Consider the following 21547-nt stretch of genomic DNA (forward strand, 5'->3'; position numbering starts at 1 on the left):
GACCATAACTTCCTAACTTGGAAAACACAGCACTTGAGTTATGATGGATAAACTATGACCTAACCCATCCTGCATGATGAGCTCATCCTCTCTTCTCTGCTTCCCTCCCTCTTCTGTTACTGAAATGATTTAATGAGCTGGATTTAACTCTTACACAAAACCTCAGAACAAAACAAGAAAAAGGGAAAAGAACCTGTTATGACATCCATTTGAAAGAATGCCAACCCCATTATATATTTTCACTGATTTAGAACACCTCATGATCATGTTTGTATGAAGCTAAAATGCATGGTATTTCTTTATCAGCTTTCATAATAGCGAATATAAACAATTTGGAGCATGTAAAGACCACATAATTTTCCATTTGCCTTTCCTGTAAGTAATACACATATTGAACAGAAGCATACAAATGTAATTTATATTTAGCCCCACCTTTCTGAAAAAGCATATTATTAGACTAAAATGATTTTTGGCAAAATGAGTAAATATTTTTCATTTTCTGTCCATGACGTGTTGTAAACTGAAAGCTGTATCATAGTCATGTAACAGTTGTATACTTTAAAAAACTTAGTTTTGGTTTGTTTTTTTTTGTTTTGTTTTGTTTTTTTTAAATTATGGGCTTCTATGGCAACACACATTGAAAAACAAACCAACTCTTCCTGAAACCCATACAAAGGTTTTGTTTCGGCTCCTTTGTGAGTGATAAAATAGACACTTTCGCAATGACTTTTCAGGTGTGTCAAAGACCTTTTTCTCAGTTACTTCATAACTAAAAACTTCATAGAACAGGACTCGACTAAATCTTGAGTTGCCGAACTGAGAAAAAACTTCACAGGTTTGTTCCTGCTCCTACTCTCATCCTCAAGATTAGCTCATTTTCGCTTCTGTGGTGAAAATGTTTCTCCATATTTTCATATTGTTTTTTGAAAGCAGACCCTGGGGCCTGAATCTCTCTTCGTAGAGACTTTTTCCACCCTGTTCTACCATTAATATACACTTTCCCCTTACCTTAAATCAGGCTGGAGGTCTTTTCCACTACTTCTTTCCTTATTGCCCTAAAAAAGTTCCTTTTCTCTCAAGCAGACCATACTAAGCTTTATTCGGAACACAAGAAACAGCACAGTGGCAAACAAAAATTGCAAGCCCCATTTCCTGACTACAGCTTTTCAAGGAGATAGTAAATGGTAACCTGCATTCTTCTTTAGCAGCAGCGGCCTCCGATGAAGAGGCTCAAAATTCTATGTTCCATTAAGGAAGGCCATTTCAATTCATCCCACCTTTGGTGAAACTCTTCAGAGTCGGAATTGAACATAAAGCAGGGTAAAACTTTGGCCTCAAGTGGCCAATATTTAGCTTTAAAAAAAAAAAAGTGACTGACAGCCAATTTGCAAGCTCACTGACAAGCCCAAGGTTATGCTTCTTTGAATATTTCCTCACAAAAGTGAAGCGAGTGTACACAAATGCAGACACCACTTATGTCCACACACCAATGTATATCTACACATGTATACTGTAATGAACAAGAAAGCACAAAATGCAGTGGAAAAATAAGCATTGTAATTAGACTGCATTAAGTTTCATTAGGAATAATTATTGTACTTTGAAAACCATTTTCACTTTTTTTTTTTTTTGATTTTATTTATTTATTTGACAGAGAGAAATCACAAGCAGGCAGAGAGGCAGGCAGAGAGAGAGGAGGAAGCAGGCTCCCCGCTGAGCAGAAAGCCCGACGCGGGGCTTGAACCCAGGACCTGGGATCATGACCTGAGCCGAAGGCAGCGGCTTAACCCACTGAGCCACCCAGGCGCCCCCCATTTTCACTTTTGATGAACATTTTCACTTATGATTTTTGTGTGTGTGTGTTTGTACACCTTCTCACATATAAACATTCTTCAAAGTTCTAACTACCAAAATAGTTAGCACTAGTCAAGGTGAGCACTGCCTACTACTACCGCATTCTTCAAGCACATGACTTTCATTGTACTTCAATCTACACACTCTATTTCTTGAAACAAATATCTAAAATGTTTTGTTTTAATAGATACTTTAAATTCTAGCTTCAAGGTGCAATCATTGGCAGATACATTTTGGGTTCATGTTCACTTACTGCCTCTGATCCAGTTTATTTTATTGCCAAATACATGTAGCTCAGATAATGAAAAGGGTATTGTTATATCCATTGTTTCCCTTTATCTTTCAAAATGGAAAATTCAAAACTAATAACATGAATTACATTTCTAAATTTGTAAGGCCAAAAAAAAAAAAAAAAAAGACAAAAACAAAAAACACTGGCAATTTGGCTTTTCCATTTTTCAATACTGGTTCAATTTTCAGGAATTTATGAGGCTTAGAAACAATCTGTCATAGTATAGTCGGATTTCCAATATCCATATTAATAGTCACAACGAGTAGCACAGACAATCAAGATTAAAAACAATTGTTTGGTATTGTCAGATGTTTCTTGATTTTCAGAGTTAACCTTCCAACTATGCTCGCCTTAGGATAGTATTATAACGGCTTTTATGCTTGTATAAACTGACAGCAAAATGAGATAGACTGTGTTACAAATCAACAAGGAATATAAAATAAACATAAAGTGAGGACAGGCAGTGAGATACCTTCCCTGACAGGAGACTGGGGCCAGCAAATTTTCTGTATGAACGTTCTCTGCATTTCATCTGTCTGGACATTGGCAAAAACCTCGAACAAACAATAATAAGGAACAGGATTTGCAGCACAGGTCTTTGGGGGTGATGTTGTAGAAGCAGAGGACGTCTGTGAAGGAGGAACTAATAACACCCCTGGCTGTGTGCCAACAACGCTTAAACACAGTGGTCAGATTTGACCCTACAATTCTATTTTAAGAGACAAGAGGGTGGAAAATCAGAGAGTAAAGTGAACCTCTGATCATCATGTAGCAATCTGGGGAGTCAAGAGTTGAGGACAGGATATCTAATTCCAAACTTTAGGGACTTTTAAAGCAGTAAAATCAAGATCTGTCTACATCAATTATGTCTAGTAAAATAATCTGCAATGACAGAAATATGCTATATATGTACTATTCCATATGAGAGTGTTAACCATAGGTGGCTGTTAAGCACATGAAATATGGCTGGTAGGACTGAGGAACTGAATTTTTATCTTATTTACTTGGTAACTAATTTAAATTTAAATTAAATAGCTATATCAGGCTAATGGCTACCATATTAGTGCTGGAGACATACTGTCTACAGGAAGAAGAGTGAAAGTTGGTTGAATTACACTGTTTCTTGAGTATCCCTAAGTATGAGAATAAAACTACCACATGTAGAAAAAGTTATAATAACTTTTATTTTTGTCACATTAAAAAGAAATCCCAATACCACCAATGGGTATTTACCCAAAGAAAATGAAAACACTAACTTGAAAAGATATATGCATCCTTATGGGTACTGCAACATGATTTACAAGAGCCAAGACATGGAAGGACCCCCAAGTGTCCATCCATAGATGAACATAATTCATCTTTTACATGCAATGGAGTATTATGCAGTCACGAGAAAAGGTTAAGATTTTGTCATTTGTGACAACGTGGATGGACCTAAAGGGTATTATGCTCAGTGAAATAAGTCAGTCAGAGAAAGACAAATACCAAGTGATTTCACTCATATGTGTAATCTGAGAAATAAAACAAACAAAAGAGCAGAAGCAAACCCACAATAGAAGAAACTTACAGTTACCCAAAGGAAGGGGGCTGGGACGATGGTGGCAAAAGAGATGAAGAAGAGTGAGAGATACAGGCTTTCAGTTATGGAATGAATAAGTCACAGGAACAAAACGTACAACAGAGGGAATATAGTCAATGGTATTGTAATAGCATTGTATGGTCACAGACGGTAGCTACTTATGTGGGTAAGCCATAGACTGCATAACCTATAAACTTGTTGAATCACTTTGTTGTATACCTGAAACTAATCTAATGTTGTGTGTCAACTATACTTCAGTTAAAAAAAAAAAAAGAAAAGTATGGGCACCTGGGTGGTTCAGTCAGTTAAGCGTTTGCCTTTGGCTCTAGTCATGATCCCAGTGTCCTGGGATTGAATCCCATGTCAGGCTCTCTGCTCAGCTGGGAGTCTGCTTCTCCTGGTTCCTCCCCCTCCCCCTGCTCCTTCTCTCTCTTGTTACTCAGTCTCTCTCTCTCTCTGAAATAAATATTAAAAAAAATAAAAATAAATTTTAAAAAGTACAAGTCATAGGAATGAAGTGGAAGGAGGGGAACTGCAGGAATACAGTCAAAAGGCACAAACTTCTGTTTATAAAATAAGCAAGTTCTAGAGATTTAAGCTACAACACAATGACTATATTTAACACTACTATATGATGTAACTGTAAATGCTCATTGTTAAGAGAGCATATCCTAAGAGTTCTCATTATAAGGGAAAACATGTTTTTGTTTTTGTTTTTGCTTTTGTTTTTTATTGTATCTGTATAAGATTATGGATAGTACCTAAACTTATTATGACAATCATTTCACAATATATGTAAGTCAAACCAGTACGCTGTTCCCCTTAAACTTACACAGTGAGTATGTCAATTCTATCTTAATAAAACAAAAAACAAAAATCAAAACAAACCAGAAAAATAAAACAAAATTTAAAAAAAAAAACAACAGAAAAAATCCCAGTAATCCTCCATAATTTTTACTGTACTCTTTCAGAATGAATGACATTGGGAGGGGGGCTATATTGAATTTGATCTTTCCCTATGTTTGCAAATTAAAATGCTGGAAAATAATTTGCTTAATGAAAAATGGTAATAGGTGAAATGCACTGAACACCTATAATGGAGCTAATACATTATTTTTTTTTGCGTCCCCCAGCACCCAGTGCAGGAACACTTATTATCTCCATTTTACATTTGCCAGAAAAGAGTCAAAGATAAGTAGGGTAATCACAATTCAAAAGGCAGTTCGAATTGAGATTTTACATGAAGTATAATTCTCTGGGGCTAGAGAGAAAACTAAATCAAAGGACTTTGTCTCCTGCCTCTCGATAAATGACGTTTTGTCTTTGGAGTCTGGTTTTTAAGACTCTTAAGAGTGTGTACATTGATTATTTCATAAACCTTTGGAATGAAATTAGAAATCCTAGTCATAGCTGAGAGCTGTAAATGTCCATCTTCCATTCAGACCACTCCTTGGGCCATTTATAATAAAACACATTTGTGAGGTGCACGTGCGCCCACGCGCGCGCACACACACACACACACACACACACACATTTGCATGTGTAAATATAAACATGCATATATTCATATTTACCAAATCTTTACCAGCATTTTTTATACGGAAATGGATTGTGGATACTTTTTCTTTTTGCTTATCTGCATTTTCCAATAGTATAACTATCATGCCTTTATTAAAAAAAAAAACCCAAATAGATATTAAGAACCTTTATTAGTCATGTAAAACCAAGTTCTAGCATAAAGCACTGAACACAGTAGATTAAAAAAATCTCATACTAAGATTTTATTTATTTTTATTTATTTGACAGAGAGAGAGAGATCACAAGTAGGCAGAGAGACAGGCAGAGAGAGAGGGGAAAGCAGGTTCCCTGCTGAGCAGAGAGCCCGATGCGGGGCTCGATCCCAGGATCCCAGGACCCCAGGACCCCAGGACCATGACCTAGCTGAAGTCAGAGGCTTAACCCACTGAGCTACCCAGGTGCCCCTAAAAAAGTCTCATTTTTATAGGGTTTTCATTCTAATGGATCCAAGCCAAAAGTCAGTACCATTGCATTTTTTTCTAGCTATTACTAGGTATTTTAGAGCATATCACAAGTTAAATAGAGTTATGACTGATTTGGGGGCACCTGGGTGGCTCAGTCAGTTAAGTGTCTGACTCTTGATTTTGCCTCAGGTTATGATCTCAGGGTCATGAGACTGAGTCCTGCATCAGGCTCTGCACTGAGCCTGCTTGAAATTCTCTCTCCCTGTGCCTCTGCCTCTGCCCCTCCCCCATCTAAAAAAAATTAAAAGGAAGAAAAGAAAAAAGAAAAAAAATTATGACTGATTTTGGACTCCAAAAAGTATTAAATAACATATTTACCTTTATTAGAATAAAAAACTATCAATAGTATTCATGAACACGACAGCACAAAAATCTTAATACTATTATTTAATATGTAATCATTAGCATATAACTGAAAATTCAAAAACCCTTTTATACTGGATGAATAAATCTAATGGTAAAGATGGCCAATTCGAAGACAAACATTTTACTTAGAATATTCAGAGAGAAGAATAAAGAAACCTATATAATCAAGTCCAATATTCAAACCCATTTAATAATTAAAGGGGAGGCCTGGGGACTCTTTTTCTTATGGACAGTAATTTTACTATGAATATAGCCTTGAGGTATAGATTCTTCTGTGGTTTCAGTGAAGAGTTTTCAGAGTTTCAGGATAAAAGATTTATTAGAGTAGAACAATTTGTAGATTACTACTACTGCTAATAATAATTAGAAGAGTGAATTTGGGGGGCGCCTGGGTGGCTCAGTGGTTAAACCCTCTGCCTTCGGCTCAGGTCATGATCTCAGGGTCCTGAGATCGAGTCCCGCATTGGGCTCTCTGCTCAGCACAGAGCCTGCCTCCTCCTCCTGTCTCTCTCTGCCTACTTGTGATCTGTCAAATAAATTTAAAAAAAAAATCTTAAAAAAAAAAAAAAGAAGAGTGAATTTGATACCATAAAAACATAAGAAATGTAATGCTTGATGTAAATAAATGCTAATTGGTCAACAGATAGGAATTATCTTTATTTTTAGAGCAGTTGTATGTAGGTATGTAAGTCCATCAACATTAACAAATGCATAAATGTATTTTAAATGCCTACTATGCGCCAAGAAGCTTCCTATCTCATAGTCACACAAGCGGTGAATCCTGTTCAGTTTGTGTTGTTTGGGACCTTATCTGCCCTTTTTTTGCACTGTGGAAACTTTATAGTTTATTAGACACAAAACACCTATAAAGCTACCTATGGTGAAAATATGCATGCACGTGCACAGGCGCGCGTGCACGCACACACACACACACACACAATTTTTAATATCCTCAAGACAGTCCTGATAAGAGTAATAATTTCTTCTCAGCACAATTAATGAAGTGTGTCTTTTGGCAAGAACATCCAGTAAGGTCATTTGGCAAAACAACATTTTCCCAAAGGTTCAAATACTTCATTTTCATTGTATAATTTTCTGTCCTTAATTTGATTAATTTCCTTATAGACAAAAAGAAATTCTTTCTCCTTTTCTGACTCAAAATATTATCTGCAGTATGATTCTCTGGCTGTACTGAAAACATAAAAAGAATTACATTCATTAACGATATTGTGGCTTAATAGCTAAATCAATTAACAATTGCCATATTGGATGGGCAATGAGAGGGACCAAAAATAAAGTATTTTAACTCTTTCAGAGGTGGCTGTTATTATTCTCAATCTTAAATATCTTGACTCATCCTGTACCTTCAAGCCTCATGCTCCATCACGAAAGCTTCCACCCCACTGGTTTAAAACTGTGTAACAGCTCTCCAGTCACCATGGGGCCTTAGCTCCCTCCTTGACCTCTTCTCCAACCACTCTCTTCCAGTCCTTCATCTGCCCCAGCTCCAGGATTCAAGACAGACACCCAAATCTCTCTGTACTCAGCAAGTCTACCTTCTTCTAACTCCCAAGGCCATAGGACCCTGACCCTGCCAGGACCACTCCTCCAACCCTCCCTCCAGCCATGCTGATACTTCCAAAGTCACAACCACCATCTAATCTGAGGCCATGAAAAATTATCTTCGGGGTCACTGCTTGGCTCAGCAGTTAAGCATCTGCCTTCAGCTCAGATCATGATCTCAGGGTTCTGGGAAGCCCCAGGTGCCCCGTGTTGGGCTCCTTGCTCTGCGGGGAGTCTGCTTATCCATTCCCTTTGCCCTTTCCCCACCACTAATGCTCTCTCTCTTTTTAATAAATAAAAAAATAATAATAATAAAGTCTTTTTAAAAATTATCTCCTTGAGACTCGTATCCCAGTTTTAGTCATTCACGAGAAATTCAGGACTCCCTGTCATCCTCAATTTTGACTTGTACTTTCTATCTAACCAATGTGTTCTAAAAGCACTCCTTACCTTACCGTCTGACATACTGTGTACATTTTTACTTATTTAGTAAAATGTTAACTGACTACAGAGGAAAGGAAGTAGTTACATTCTGCTCACTGAAATACGGACTGTGTGTGGGGGTGGGCACATTGTAAGTGATCAATAAATATTTGTGAATGATAAAATATTACTCAGCCACAAGAAAGAATGAAATCTTGCCAAATGCAACAACATAGATGGATCTAGGCAGTATTACGCTAAGCAAAATGAGTCAGTCAGAGAAAGACAAATACCACATGATTTCACTATGTAGGATTTAAGAAACAAAATAAATGAGCAAAGGAAAAAGAGAGAGAGAGAGAGAGACAAACCAAGAGACAAACCCTTAACTCTAGAGAACGAACTGGTGGTTACCAGAGGCAAGGAGGATGGAGGGAGGGGTGAAATAGGTGATGGCAATTAAGGAGTGTGCTCGCAGTGATGAGCACTGAGTCAGATACAGAAGAGTTCAATCACTATATTACATACCTGAAACTAATAAAACAATGTATGGAAACCACGCTGGATTTAAAATTTTTTAAAAATCTAAAAATAATAATAACAATAAATAAAAGTAAAAACCTAAAATAAATATTTATGAATGAAATAATATTGAGTTTCTTACAGTTCACACATTACCCTTTCATGGGGCATTTTTTTTTTTAAGTTGGGGTAGAAATGTACATGTTTTCTCTTCTTGAAACTCCCTTCCATCCTCTCCTACAAGTACCTATCCCTACTTCTACTTAAAGTAATTTCAATTTATGATTAAAATCTCAGTCAGAGGATACTGATAAATAGATGACAACTTTTATTCTATTGTAATATAACTGATCACTTAATTGACTATCTTTCCACATGGCTCTAAAGGAGCCTCAGCTTTCTGGTGCAATTTCTGGCACATGAGGTATTTTTAAAACAAGGATGATGGAGGGGCCCCTGGGTGGCTCAGTCAGCTAAACGTCTGACTCTTGATTTTGGCTCAGGTCATGATCCCAGGGTTCTGAGATGGAACCCCATGTCTCTCTCTCCCCCTCTCTCTGCTCCTCCCCTATGCCTCTTAAAAAGAAGAAGAAGGAGGAGGAGGAGAAGGAAGAGGGAAAGGGAAAGGAGAAGGGGAAGAAGAAGGAGAAGAACAAGAACAGAAAGAAGAATGGTGGAATGCATGAATTAATGAATTAATAAGATAAATAATTAAATGTCACAGCTGGCCAAGTCACTATATGATCTGATCTAAAGGGTTCTAGGAAATCCTCTTTTTCTGCCCTATAAAACTATTAATAACAACAACAACAAACACTTGTCCTAACCTATAGCTAATAACGAATATTTATTGTTATAGAGTCAACATTTAGACAGTGTGGAGCCAAACAGAAATATATAGTGTAAGTGTCTGAACCAGTTAACAAATCAATTCCATTCTCTTTTAATGACCATATTCTTGGAGAAAGTAAAAGTTACTACTACCTACCATTAATGGTACCATTAATGGTACCATACCTACCATTGTATGGCTACCCCATACAATATGAGTGATCACTCAGCTGAAGGTGGTTCACTCCCAGGACTGCTGCACAGAGTTGGTCTAGGTGGGAGCTGTGGGGAGAAGGAAGCAACAGCTCTTCGGCAAGAGGCAAAAGGTGTGCCTTTCACATGGTGCCAGCCTTGCCTCCCAGGGACCACTGCAAGTGTCCCCTCCCAGCATGTGCTATGCAATTAGAGTGACACATTCGCTGAGACTTGAAGGAGTTGGGTTTGGCTGTGAGATAAGGGACCACAGCAGACTTAAGACACAGCAAACACTTCGGTATTTAACGGGTCTGGGCTGCAACGGGCAAGAGACAGAGAATTGGGACTGCAGGCAAATCCACAAGCTACATGGCATTGTGCTCACTGCTGTGAATCTCAGATTTTATCATTTTCTACACTGCAAAGGCCAGGCTTTGGAGTGGCATTAAAGCCACCTTGGTGGGGGCGGAGGGGGGGGGGGCAGCAGGGGAAGGGAGTCTCTAAAGTTGTGGGAAAGCCAGTGACTGGGACTTCCTGTACGTACATCTCTCCTGCACCCCTTTCCTTCACCAAAGCAACTCTTTTTTAATCTGCTTTAAATATCAAGGATTTAAGTTTCCATGAAAAATAAAAAAAAATTAAAAACTGTGCACAAGGTGATAGTGAAGGCCTGAGACTTGGAAACCCAAGAGTAATCTAATCAGGCTTTGGTGTGAGAAAGCACATGGTGGAGATGGGAAGTCGGGCCCAGCTGGGAGCCATGCTAATGGATCGTCTATAACACAAGCAATGATGGATCATACTGACACTGGCAGAATGTTTCAGGAGTTATAATGAGCAATAGAGAGCATTTTGTGATTAACTAAACATGAGGCATGAAGCAGTACAGGGTTGGAAGAGTCCAAGATTTTAGGATCGGAAAAGTGATAGATACTTGGGTTCCATTCACCAAGAGACAAGACAGAAAGAAGCAGGTGTGGGCAGAATATAATTATTTGACTTTCAAACACATTTAGTTCGATTCCTTATGGGACAGCCAATAAAGAGTTCCATCTGGAATATAGTTAATACATATTCTCTGTGAGCTGAAGAAACAGTTCTGGGTTGCATGGGGAATAATTGAGAATTTTATGTTAGTGCCTATATTTTGTATGATACGAAAAAAATTAGCCTATTGAGAATGAGGGGAAAGATTTGAATAAACTAAAGGAAGTTTGAAAATTTTAGCCTAATTGATCTAGGAGGCAGTATCAAGAATAAATAGTTTTTATGGTGGATTTTTTTAAAAGCTGAAGAGGTGTTAAGGCCATGTTAAAATTGGACGTTAAGAATTTGTAGGGGTTGGAACTAGAGGGTATCATGCTTAGCGAAATAAGTCAATCGGAGAAAGACAACTATCATATGATCTCCCTGATATGAGGGAGAGGAGATGCAACATGGGGGGTTGAGGGGGTAGGAGAAGAGTAAATGAAACAAGATGGGATTGGGAGGGAGACAAACCATAAGTGACTCTTAATCTCACAAAACAAACTGAGGGTTGATGGGGGGAGGGGGTTGGGAGAGGGGGTGGGGTTATGGATATTGGGGAGGGTATGTGCTATGGTGAGTTCTGTGAAGTGTGTAAACCTGGCGATTCGCAGACCTGTACCCCTGGGGATAAAAATATATGTTTATAAAGCTGTAAAAAAAAAAAAAGAAAGAAAAAGAAAAAAGAAAGGATGAATACCCAAGTTTTGTAGCAACATGGACGGGACTGGAAGAGATTATGCTGAGTGAAATAAGTCAAGCAGAGAGAGTCAATTATCATATGGTTTCACTTATTTGTGGAGCATAACAAATAGCATGGAGGACAAGGGGAGATGGAGAGGAGAAGGGAGTTGAGGGAAATTGGAAGGGGAGGTGAACCATGAGAGACTATGGACTCTGAAAAACGATCTGAGAATTTTGAAGGGGTGGGGGGTGGGAGGTTGGGGGCACCAGGTGGTGGGTATTGTAGAGGGCACGGATTGCATGGAGCACTGGGTGTGGTGCAAAAATAATGAATACTGTTATGCTGAAAAAATAAAAAAATTTAAAAAAAAAGAATTTGTAGGGGTAACAATCTGCATATTTATGAAATATCTCTTTGGTTACTTTCAGTGTTCAAGTTGCAGGGACTGAAATATGAAATCATAATATTGATTCATGGTCAAGGGTATATGAGCCACTTGCCAAAACACAAAGGTTTCAAATGATTGATCCATTCTGCAAAGAGAGTAGTTCAGGTGATAGATTCTGGGGATGAAGTTAAAATCAGAAATTAGTCACTGGGCAGGCAAACATGTGAGGCATTAGGGACCTGACATTCACAATGAAGCAGAAGAGCTTATGAGAAAGCCGGAAAGATAGAGCATTAGGGATCTCTTCAAAAATTAAAAATCCAACTTGGGAATGGCAGAAAGAATCATCTCACATTTTAAGTAGGTGATAAGAGGCACTTACACTGCAACAAGATATTCCCCCCAAAAATCACTCACTACACAAACTACCAGATGCATCAGTAGCTACTGCAAGTTCCGACAAAAACCAACTACACACACACACACCTTTGATGCCTCTTTATAACTATTTAAAAATTTTATTCTATTAAAAACTAAATGTTTTACATTTACCCTATCTCTAATACTTGAATATTGTTCAACTAACAACAATAATATTTTTCCCAATGTAGTTTTGTTTTTTATTGAGAAACCATTGTTCAGTTGATATACAGAGTCAAGAATGACTATCATATCCCTGTTGGTACTGTAGTAATGAAATGTAGTAAACTCTCAGTGGGGGAGGGGGACGACAAAACAGATTATAGCTCATTTCTATTCAAAATTTATTTGTGATTTTTCAGCCCAACTACATCCTGTGTAGATAACTTCGATCATGGCAAAGCAGGGCTCTAAACATAAAAAAAAAAAATTTAACTTTTACTATCAAAGGTAAGTTTGAAAGAATATGGGGTTGAAAACAGTCCTACAAAGGACACCATGCACTTAATGCTTTACAATGTGGAGACCAAAATTTGAAAAGGAATTCCAGTTTATTTTTTGCTGCATGAGAGCTACACAGCCCATCTTGCAATTCCTTTCAAGTAGATCTGTGCAGAATATGTGGCTGTCCCAAATGAAGTACAAGCTGTTACCCTTTAATTTTTTTTTTTTTTCCATTTTGGAACCTGATTTGATTTCTACTCCTTGTAAATTTGGCATCTTATATGTAATACTTACTACATGCTATTTGAAGACAAGAGGGTTTGAGATTTTAATTTTTTACAAACCTACCTAATTAATTAGAATCTCTCCTCTCTTCCCTCCAAGTCTGACGCAATTACTCAGACAACACCCCAAAAACTGCCCCCCTTCTTTCTCCATATGCAAGAAAGTATTGCTTCATAGAAAATGAAAGAAGAGACAATTTTGTTCTTTTATTCAGTCTATGGTATGTGCAATCCATTTATAGCATGAAATGGAGAACAAGGGAGTTTTAATTTCTAGATCAAAGTAAGGAACTGTCCCATTTTAAAATGCTCGGCCCAGAACACTGGTAAGCTCAAAGAGCACACCGTTAAGAACACGCTGAATAAGACTCACTCAGAGAAAAACAAGTGGGGTGAGTCCTTTCAATGCATGATATAGGGGAATTATTTAAGGAACTAAAAATATTCAAGGGTAGTTAAAGATTATGATGAATGTATTCAGTTATATATTTTGAAAGGGTCAAAATATATCCTGTGGAAGGTGTACACTAAAACAGCTTGCACCAACATGTGATTGCTCTAGGAAAGATACATTATTTCATTAACAGAAAGGGAAGCCCCACAACATAAAGCTTGGGAGTATGGACTCCTCATCAAATTGCCTAAGCCTTGTTTATGGTTCAACTACCTATTTCTTAATTGGATGTTTTAATTTTTTAATTTATTAGTGTCAATTATCAAACAATTTCTATTCTGTTATCCACACTTTGATATTCTACTTCGGGAGCTAGGGCTGGAAGTCTCCAGACAAGTGTCTCCTCTGAAATCCCCAGGCCCCTTTCAGAGAACCTGTAAGATCAAAATGATTATTATTGATAATTCTGAGGTACCGTTTGTTTTTTTCCTCTCATTCTCTCATGTGTGTGCAGTAGACTTTTCAAGAGGTTGCATAACATCCGATACAGCAACAGAAACACAGAAGCAGATGGGAAGCCAAGGGTCAAAGAGAGTCTCAATGATATCAAACAATGTCACTCCTCCCATGAGTGTTTTTAGTTTTTAAAGTTATTTTTCAGAAAAATGTTACTTCTGTTAACATAATAGGTTGATGATTGTTATTTTTACAGTGTTTGATCTTTAGTGTGGATATAATAGTTAACACCCAAACTCTTTGGGGTCCTAAATAATTTTAGGAACCCCCCAAAATCCTGAGATCACAAAAAGTATGAGAAACACTGCTGTAGACCACATTTCTCCATTATGTGCTGGATTCCTATTGTAGTAAGAGGGGGCACTAGAGAGACATGACACGGAAGGAAGGAGAAGCGGCTGCTTCCTGCTAGTCTGTCTTCACTTCCTGTTAGATCTCTCCAGAACGTGTTTCCAGGAGCAACAGGTTCTCGTCTCCAGCTTATTTCCACATTGAGAAAGACACAGTGAGCCTGGCTACACAATCCTGCACAGACCATTGTGATGTTCCTAAGAGGTCTAACTACCAGGCAGCAAGCCCCTCTTGAGCTCCTGAGCTACCAAACCCAGAAGTATCCCCTCCACAGAGGTCTCAGAGTGAGACCTGCCGGGTGACACCTTCCCCACAGAACCCAGCATTCCAGTTTGAAGAAGTCCTTCCTCCAAACTTCTGAGTTTTATTTCAACCTAGGAGTGGCACATGCTTCCTGTGATTCTACCTCTGCATTACCGTAGTAATTGTCTTTGGTTTTTCAACCCTCCAACACTGTTTAACCGGACACCTATTTTACATTCACTAGGGTAATACAGTGAGATTTTTGTTCTCCTGACCAGATGGAGCTGGTCACAATTAGCAACAAGTATTAATTCATTAGACATCTCTGAAAAGCTACGCTTAACGACAGAACCAATCATCTCCATGGTGATATTAAATTTAAAAAAAAATAAGTATCCAAGAGAAAAATCAAAACTCTTCTATCAGGGTGCCTAGGTGACTCAGTTGGTTAAGCGACTGCCTTCAGCTTGGGTAATGATCCTGGGGTCCTGGGATCGAGTTCTGCATCGTGCTCCCTGTTCAGCAAGGAGTCTGCTTCTCCCTCTGACCCTCTCCCCTCTCATGCTTTCTCTCTCTCTCCCTCTCTCTCAAATAAATAAATAAAATCTCACCAAAAAGAAAAGCCTTTTCTTTGAAAGTATGTTAGAAATTTACAGAAGTGATATAAATATTATGTTTCCTACACATAACTGCTTTGTGACTACATTTTCATGTATAAAGTTATCTATATTTAACCAGTCATTTCAAAGAGCACTTTTCCATATTTGATGGAAGTTTCTCTTAAAATTATTACCTAAACATAGACTTCTAAGACTTTGAATGACAAGTGATGGATAATGATAAAGTATATTTTCTCTAATGTGTAGCTACTACTATATTGGAGACACTTTAAATATTTTGCACAATCTTAGTATGAAAGTATAAATCCTGAAAGAAAGATATTTCTTAAGCAAATCATCTCTTCTCTTGTAGAGAACTTGAAACTGAATTTCCTTTTGAGGATTTTACTACATATACATTTTTTTTCTTTTGTAATTACAGAATTACCTTATTCAATGCTGTCTCTTAGCATGTGTGTGGACCCTAATTACTTCCTGGGGTCATTTATTTTTAGTCAGAAGAAATTTCTCTGGTATTTCTTTACATATACATTTTTAAAGTACATAATTAGACTTACCTCCTGAAAGGAGAGCAGGCTTACTTTTTCCCACTGGACTAGAATGAGGACATTTGTTGCTAAATGACATGAAAAGGTGTGCTGTGAAATCATCGGGAAGCTCTGCTTCCAGGAATGTCTTCATAAATAGCTTAAAACCTTCAAAATCTATTGTCTAGGAAAAAAAATTAAATATATATTATAAGACTCAGCCAATGTTAAGATTACATTCTAAGTTCAGAATCAACAGTAGTAGAAATGACTCAAACATTTCTATATCCAAGTCCACAAAAGGACGGTAACTGAGAAACACACAGTCATAGGCTAACGGTGCAGCTTGCATGTACAGACACTTACATACACCTCACCTGTGGCAGGGCAACAAGAAAGGCAGAAGCTTTCCAGTCAGACGTTTATATCTCCACACTGTCTATATTACCTTAAAAAAATATACTCTTTGAAACTCAGTTTCCTCTTCTGTAAAGTGGGAGTAATATTCCCAATCCCACTGTGTTACTATTATAACTCAATCGGGCAACTAATGTGATGCAGAGTCCTGAACACAGCATGAATACTGTGAAATAAAAGAACTTCTCTTTTCTCCTTTCCTTGTCTCTAATAGTGAATCTTGTTCTCAACAACTGGAGAAAGGGGTTAATGTAAAAGTTTTACCATAACACCAACATCAACTGATATGAAATTCCAAAGTGAAATTCTAAAACTTCCCATGCAAACTTTCAAAGAAACCTATTTCAAGATCTTTGCCCATGCATACTCGCTGCAGGTCTACAAAAACAAACAAGCAAAAAAACAGACATTTATTTGGAGAGAGCCATCACTACATTGAGAGTCCCCATGTCCACTCAGGGAAACAGTGATGGGAACCACTTCTATCCTCCCATTAAGGAAAGGATTTCACAGGAGCCACCTGGAGAGCTTGCCTTCTCTGAGCAGAGGACAGTGGACCAGGATCTGACTCTTGCTGGGAAAACTGAGGACAAGGGTATAGGTGCTTTGGGACAAAGGCAAATAAATGGTACTGTACTTTACTAAGCTTGGCCAACACCCTCATGACCGTAGGGACAATGATGCATAAAGGCTTCCTGGGAAATCAATGCAGACCATATGGAAGAGGCCAGAGGCATTGTGTTGGGTCCCATCCAGTAGGCCATTTGAAAGGACAAGGAGACCTACAGAGAAGAAGCTGGAATAAAGCCACACCTGTCCAGATCAAAAAAGTGCAAGGTCAATGGGCCTCATAGGAAGCCCCTGAAGGGCATTTTTTTTTCCTACCCAGTTCAGTGTAACTGAGATGAAACTAAAAATAGAGCAAAAATGAAATTTGGCAGACTGACATTCTTAATTTTGATCAAACTTCTGGCAGATGAGAATAAAATTAATTCTTTAAACTGCTATTTTGGATAGAAAAAGTATTTATCTGTTCTATGCAATTATATTGGGGTAAGATGTACAGAATGACCAATTTTGTTATAACATTGTTTTGAATAAACCTAAAATGGAATGTGACATACAGGGATATCACTAGAGAAAGTACATTTTTGTAGATTAGATCATGGGCCAATTAAGAATATAGACTATGGGGCGCTTGGGTGGCTCAGTCGTTAAGCATCTGCCTTCGGCTCAGATCATGATCCCAGGGTCCTGGGATCAAGTCCTCCCTCTACCACTCCCCCTGCTTGTGCTCTCTCTCTCTCTCTCTGTATAAAATAAATAAACAGAAATCTTAAAAAAAAAAAAAAAAGAATATGTACTCTGTATGCTTCTGAACCTAATAGAATCTTAAGCCAATAAAAAAACCAAACCAAAACCAAAATAAAACCAACAACTAAAAAGAAACAAAACAAAAAACTTCACTTTGTTTATTAATCGTTGCAAAACTCTGTCTACCTCTTATTCTGACATTTTAAGCTCATTTAATCTTGCTTTGCTTATTCACGAAAGGCACTTCAGACATTTACACTAGTGTCAGTAAAAAAGGCTTCATTTTCTTCCATATATAAGAAATAACCACCACCACAAAACATTATAAATTCTACTAGTGGAGTGAACCACATAACAAAAAACCATGAATAATATAAAAACATATAAAACAATAGCCTCAGGTAGCAGAAGTACATCCGAAAACCAATTTGCTACCATGAATGAAACTGAAGTTTCAAAAGACTCTGATAAGGCCAACAGTCAGACCACTGTATCCAAATGCATTTTCTTGAGCGGAGACACCTACTCTTACTAATAAGGTTCCTTAGGCAATGCCTGTCTCGAAAGAAGTAATCCATGCTCAACTGGATTAGTGACCAACTTTGGCAGACAGTCCGCAAATGCGTGAAGCCTCATGGGACACCAGGAGTTAAATTTATTACAAAAATATGGTAACTTTCTGTAACAAACATATTCATAGACATTGTGGTTAGAAGCATGGTTATTTATATTCCCTCTTGCTTCTTAGCCCAAAACTTCCGTGGTCAGCATTGTGTTTGCCAACACAACAGATGACAGGAACATGGTTTTGAAGTCAGACTACCTAGATCTACTCTCAGATCCAACACTTTCAAACTGTGTCAGAGTGGGCAATTTATTAATCTCTCTGTGCCTTAATTTCTCCATCTACAGGTAAGAAGAACAACATCTGCTTCTTGGTCTGTTGGAAACTTCCAAACAATTTTTGAAGAGTAAGTCTCAAAACCACATTACCTCAAATGTTTTAATATGCATTTAACAAGTCATTACATGGTTCATCCTTTTTGGTTACTATTATTATTTGTTTTAGAAAGCTGGTAACAAGATATGAACAAAGGACTAGAATTGTTCACAGTTTTTCTCTGGATCTTCTGTTAGCGTATGATTATATTTTACAACAGAACTATTTCAAGACAAGAGTTTAACATGATAAGAAAAGAAAACAGTAACAACCAACCAACCAACAAAAGAAAATTAAGGACTTGAGAAGAAAGTATTTTTGTAACATATTCCAATATCCCCACTGCCACCTGAGTGATTTGGGGCAAGGAATTTATCTGCTCTTTTAAAGAAAAAATCTGCCACATCCCAAGTGTGTGCTCTTTATAGAGCCTTACATAACCTAAATGGAACCTCTTTGAAACTAGAGCCTATAATTTAATGATGAAAGCCAGAAAAATACACAATCAAAAAGAAAAAAAATGTACAGCATCCCTGTTAATAAGGAATGCATTACTCCTTAGTCTTTCTTTTTCAGTTGCAGGAAAACTTTCTAAAATTAAATGCTGCACCCCTGCCTTGCTCAGTAAGCCAAAAGCAGTTTATTTTATTCTCTCACAGCTCTAAGCCTCAATTTTTTCCATATAAAGTGATATATAAGATCAACCATTCAAGATTGTCATCTAAATGTAATAATAAATCAATATGAAGCACTTAACATGCCCTTGGGCACACAGCATGTAAAATAAATGAAATAATAAAATAATAAAAGGAAGTCCTGGTTTGAGGTTTAATGGATTTTTTATTATCTTAATTTGCTTTCCTCTTTATTAGTCCAGAAAACCAGAAAATTCACTACATCTTCCTCAATCAAGTCTGCAGTTTTGGTGTTTTAGACATTTTGCAATTATTGTTTTATATCAGGCAACATTGACTAAACCCTGCTTTTAAAACGTGAACATTTATAAACAGCCATTTTACTTAAAAAAAAAATAAAAGTCTATTATCAAAATAAGAATGAAGCTTTCGATGCGATGATGTCATCTATTAAGTTTTACTGATGATGTAAACCTCTTTCAAGCTTCTTCACAGTGTTGGTGAGAGCAAAATTCCCCTCCCTTACATTTTGATCATTACACACAGCTAACAAAGTTATAAAACTCAAACTTCTTTAAAGCCAAAAATTAGCTATTTCAGTGTTTCCAATTCAGAGAGGAATTATTCTTCCATATTTTTTCTGATTATCCCATCTCCTTTTCTTGTTGGTAAAAGATTTTCAAATCTTTTAAAATTCCATGTTGTCCAACATATCAGACCTTTCTGTGGACACTGTCCTCTAACTACATATTTTCCTTCTTTCACGATTCAGTAGAATGTCACTCAATTTAAGTATCTTGTTTTCTACTGCTCTCATGTAGCATCATTAAAATTGGTTTTGAACACATTGTAACCCTTGAAAAGAATGAGATCACTTATATGCATATCAGTGGAAACACTAACGAAAAAAGTTGGGTTGGACTTTAGTGAATGAGTGTTCAAATATCAAATTGGCTATAAGCTCAGAGACATACATACCACAGAATGTTTAAAATTTTGAGAACTGCTTCTTCATTTTTTTTTCCCCCTTAAGGAGCAGCCACAGACTATTTAGGGAGATAACATAGAGAATCTGCAAAGAATTCAGACTGACGGAGCTGCTCAGATGTTGCTGCCAAATTGGCAGAAATTCAAAACACATTTCTATATGCCTTTCATTATTATATCTGACCATCTGGATCCTTTGTTTTTAAATCCCTGCTAATACTAAAAAAATAACACTAGTATTCACCCAAGTAAATTCAAAGTGAATGAAAATAAATGTCATCACTCTATCATTAATTTATTCTGGTGGTTTCAGGATGGAGATTTTCTCATATTCAGCAAATGTTCATTGTACACCCACTTTGTACTAGACTCTGTTCTAGCTGTTGTGGTAAAGATGCTACTGGACCATGCAGAAATTTTTCCACCAGAGGCATATCTTCTAACAAAGGGAACAAGTAAATAGAAAAATAAGTAGGCTAAATGTACAATGTTTGACAGTATGAAGTGTTGTGGGGGAAAAAAAGAAGGAAAATGTTTATATATTTTGGGAGGGGAGTGCTTGTAGTTTTAAATCTGATGGATCAGGAAATGATAATCCATTTCTTCGAATATAGATTTAAAGGAGATGAGGGAGATAGCTTTGCACATATTTAGAGAAAGACCATCTCAGACAGACAAAACAGGTAGTACGAAAGTCCTGAGGCATAAAAATGATCCTGTTTTAGAGGCATTTCTAAAAAAGCCAGTGAGGAGGGGCAGGAGAGCAGAATAGGGGTAAGGGCAGACTAGAGTAAGAGGAAATGCATTTCTGTGTGTTTATTATAGAAGGTTAAGGGAGAAATACTTCAACTGTGACAGGTATCACGTAGCCCCTTGAAACAGTCTAATCATTAAGTGTTTAATTTAGGATACAATATTGAAGATGGCCCATACTCAAATTCTTCATGTCATAGATACAAGATAGTATATTTTTTGGTGTATCGAGACTGGATCCTTAGTGGGGTTACAAGATACCTGTAAGAAGCTATTCAAATTGATGTGTTACAATTATGATAAAATGCAGCTAATTAAGCTCGTAAGTATCTATGTAAATACTTTCTCAAACTTTTTACATGGTTCTATTCTAACTGATGTCACATATTGAAAAGAAAGTTACTATGTTTCAACAATCATTAATACAGTCAATAAGAGGTCATTAACACAGAATTATAGAGGGTGTTTTATTATTCAGTATGGTGGTCTGTTTTCAAAACTGTGCTCTGGTTGTAGGTTTGATAAGAAGAAGAAAAGGACTGAATTTGCATTGGAGTCATAGAGAAGAGAAGCAGAAATACTGGTTAACATGTTACTTCCATTCCTTGCTAACTAACCATCCTGGCACTTAGGAAGTTGTGGGAGGAGGAACAGATACAACAGACACAATATCTCTAGTATCCGAACAGCATTCTGGATTGTGGCCAGGCTTGGCAGGGGAAACAAGTCACATCTCATGTCCTCCACTCATACCTCATGGTAGAAGGAAATCAATTTAGAGTTGGAAAGACATCAGAGTTCTATTTTCTCACTTTATAGTTGAGAAAAGTGAGGCTCAGAAAATAAAGGTGACAGGATTGGTTGGTGGTATATCTCAGATATTCCCACTTTCACTTTTCGTGTATATTCTAGAACTTTTGTATGAAATCATGTTGG

General features: G+C 37.3%; 1 protein-coding gene across 1 annotated transcript in view; it reads right to left on the reverse strand.

The window, feature by feature from the left end:
- Window positions 1-21547, reverse strand: part of DGKB (diacylglycerol kinase beta) — a 723782-nt gene that overhangs the window by 538269 nt on the left and 163966 nt on the right. Inside the window, 1 exon segment of the mRNA XM_047695654.1 lies at window positions 15596-15749. Coding sequence (XP_047551610.1) covers window positions 15596-15749 — 154 coding nt within the window.

This window comes from Lutra lutra, chromosome 11 (genome assembly GCF_902655055.1).
Source record: "Lutra lutra chromosome 11, mLutLut1.2, whole genome shotgun sequence".
In the NCBI taxonomy this organism is placed as follows: Eukaryota; Metazoa; Chordata; class Mammalia; order Carnivora; family Mustelidae; genus Lutra; species Lutra lutra.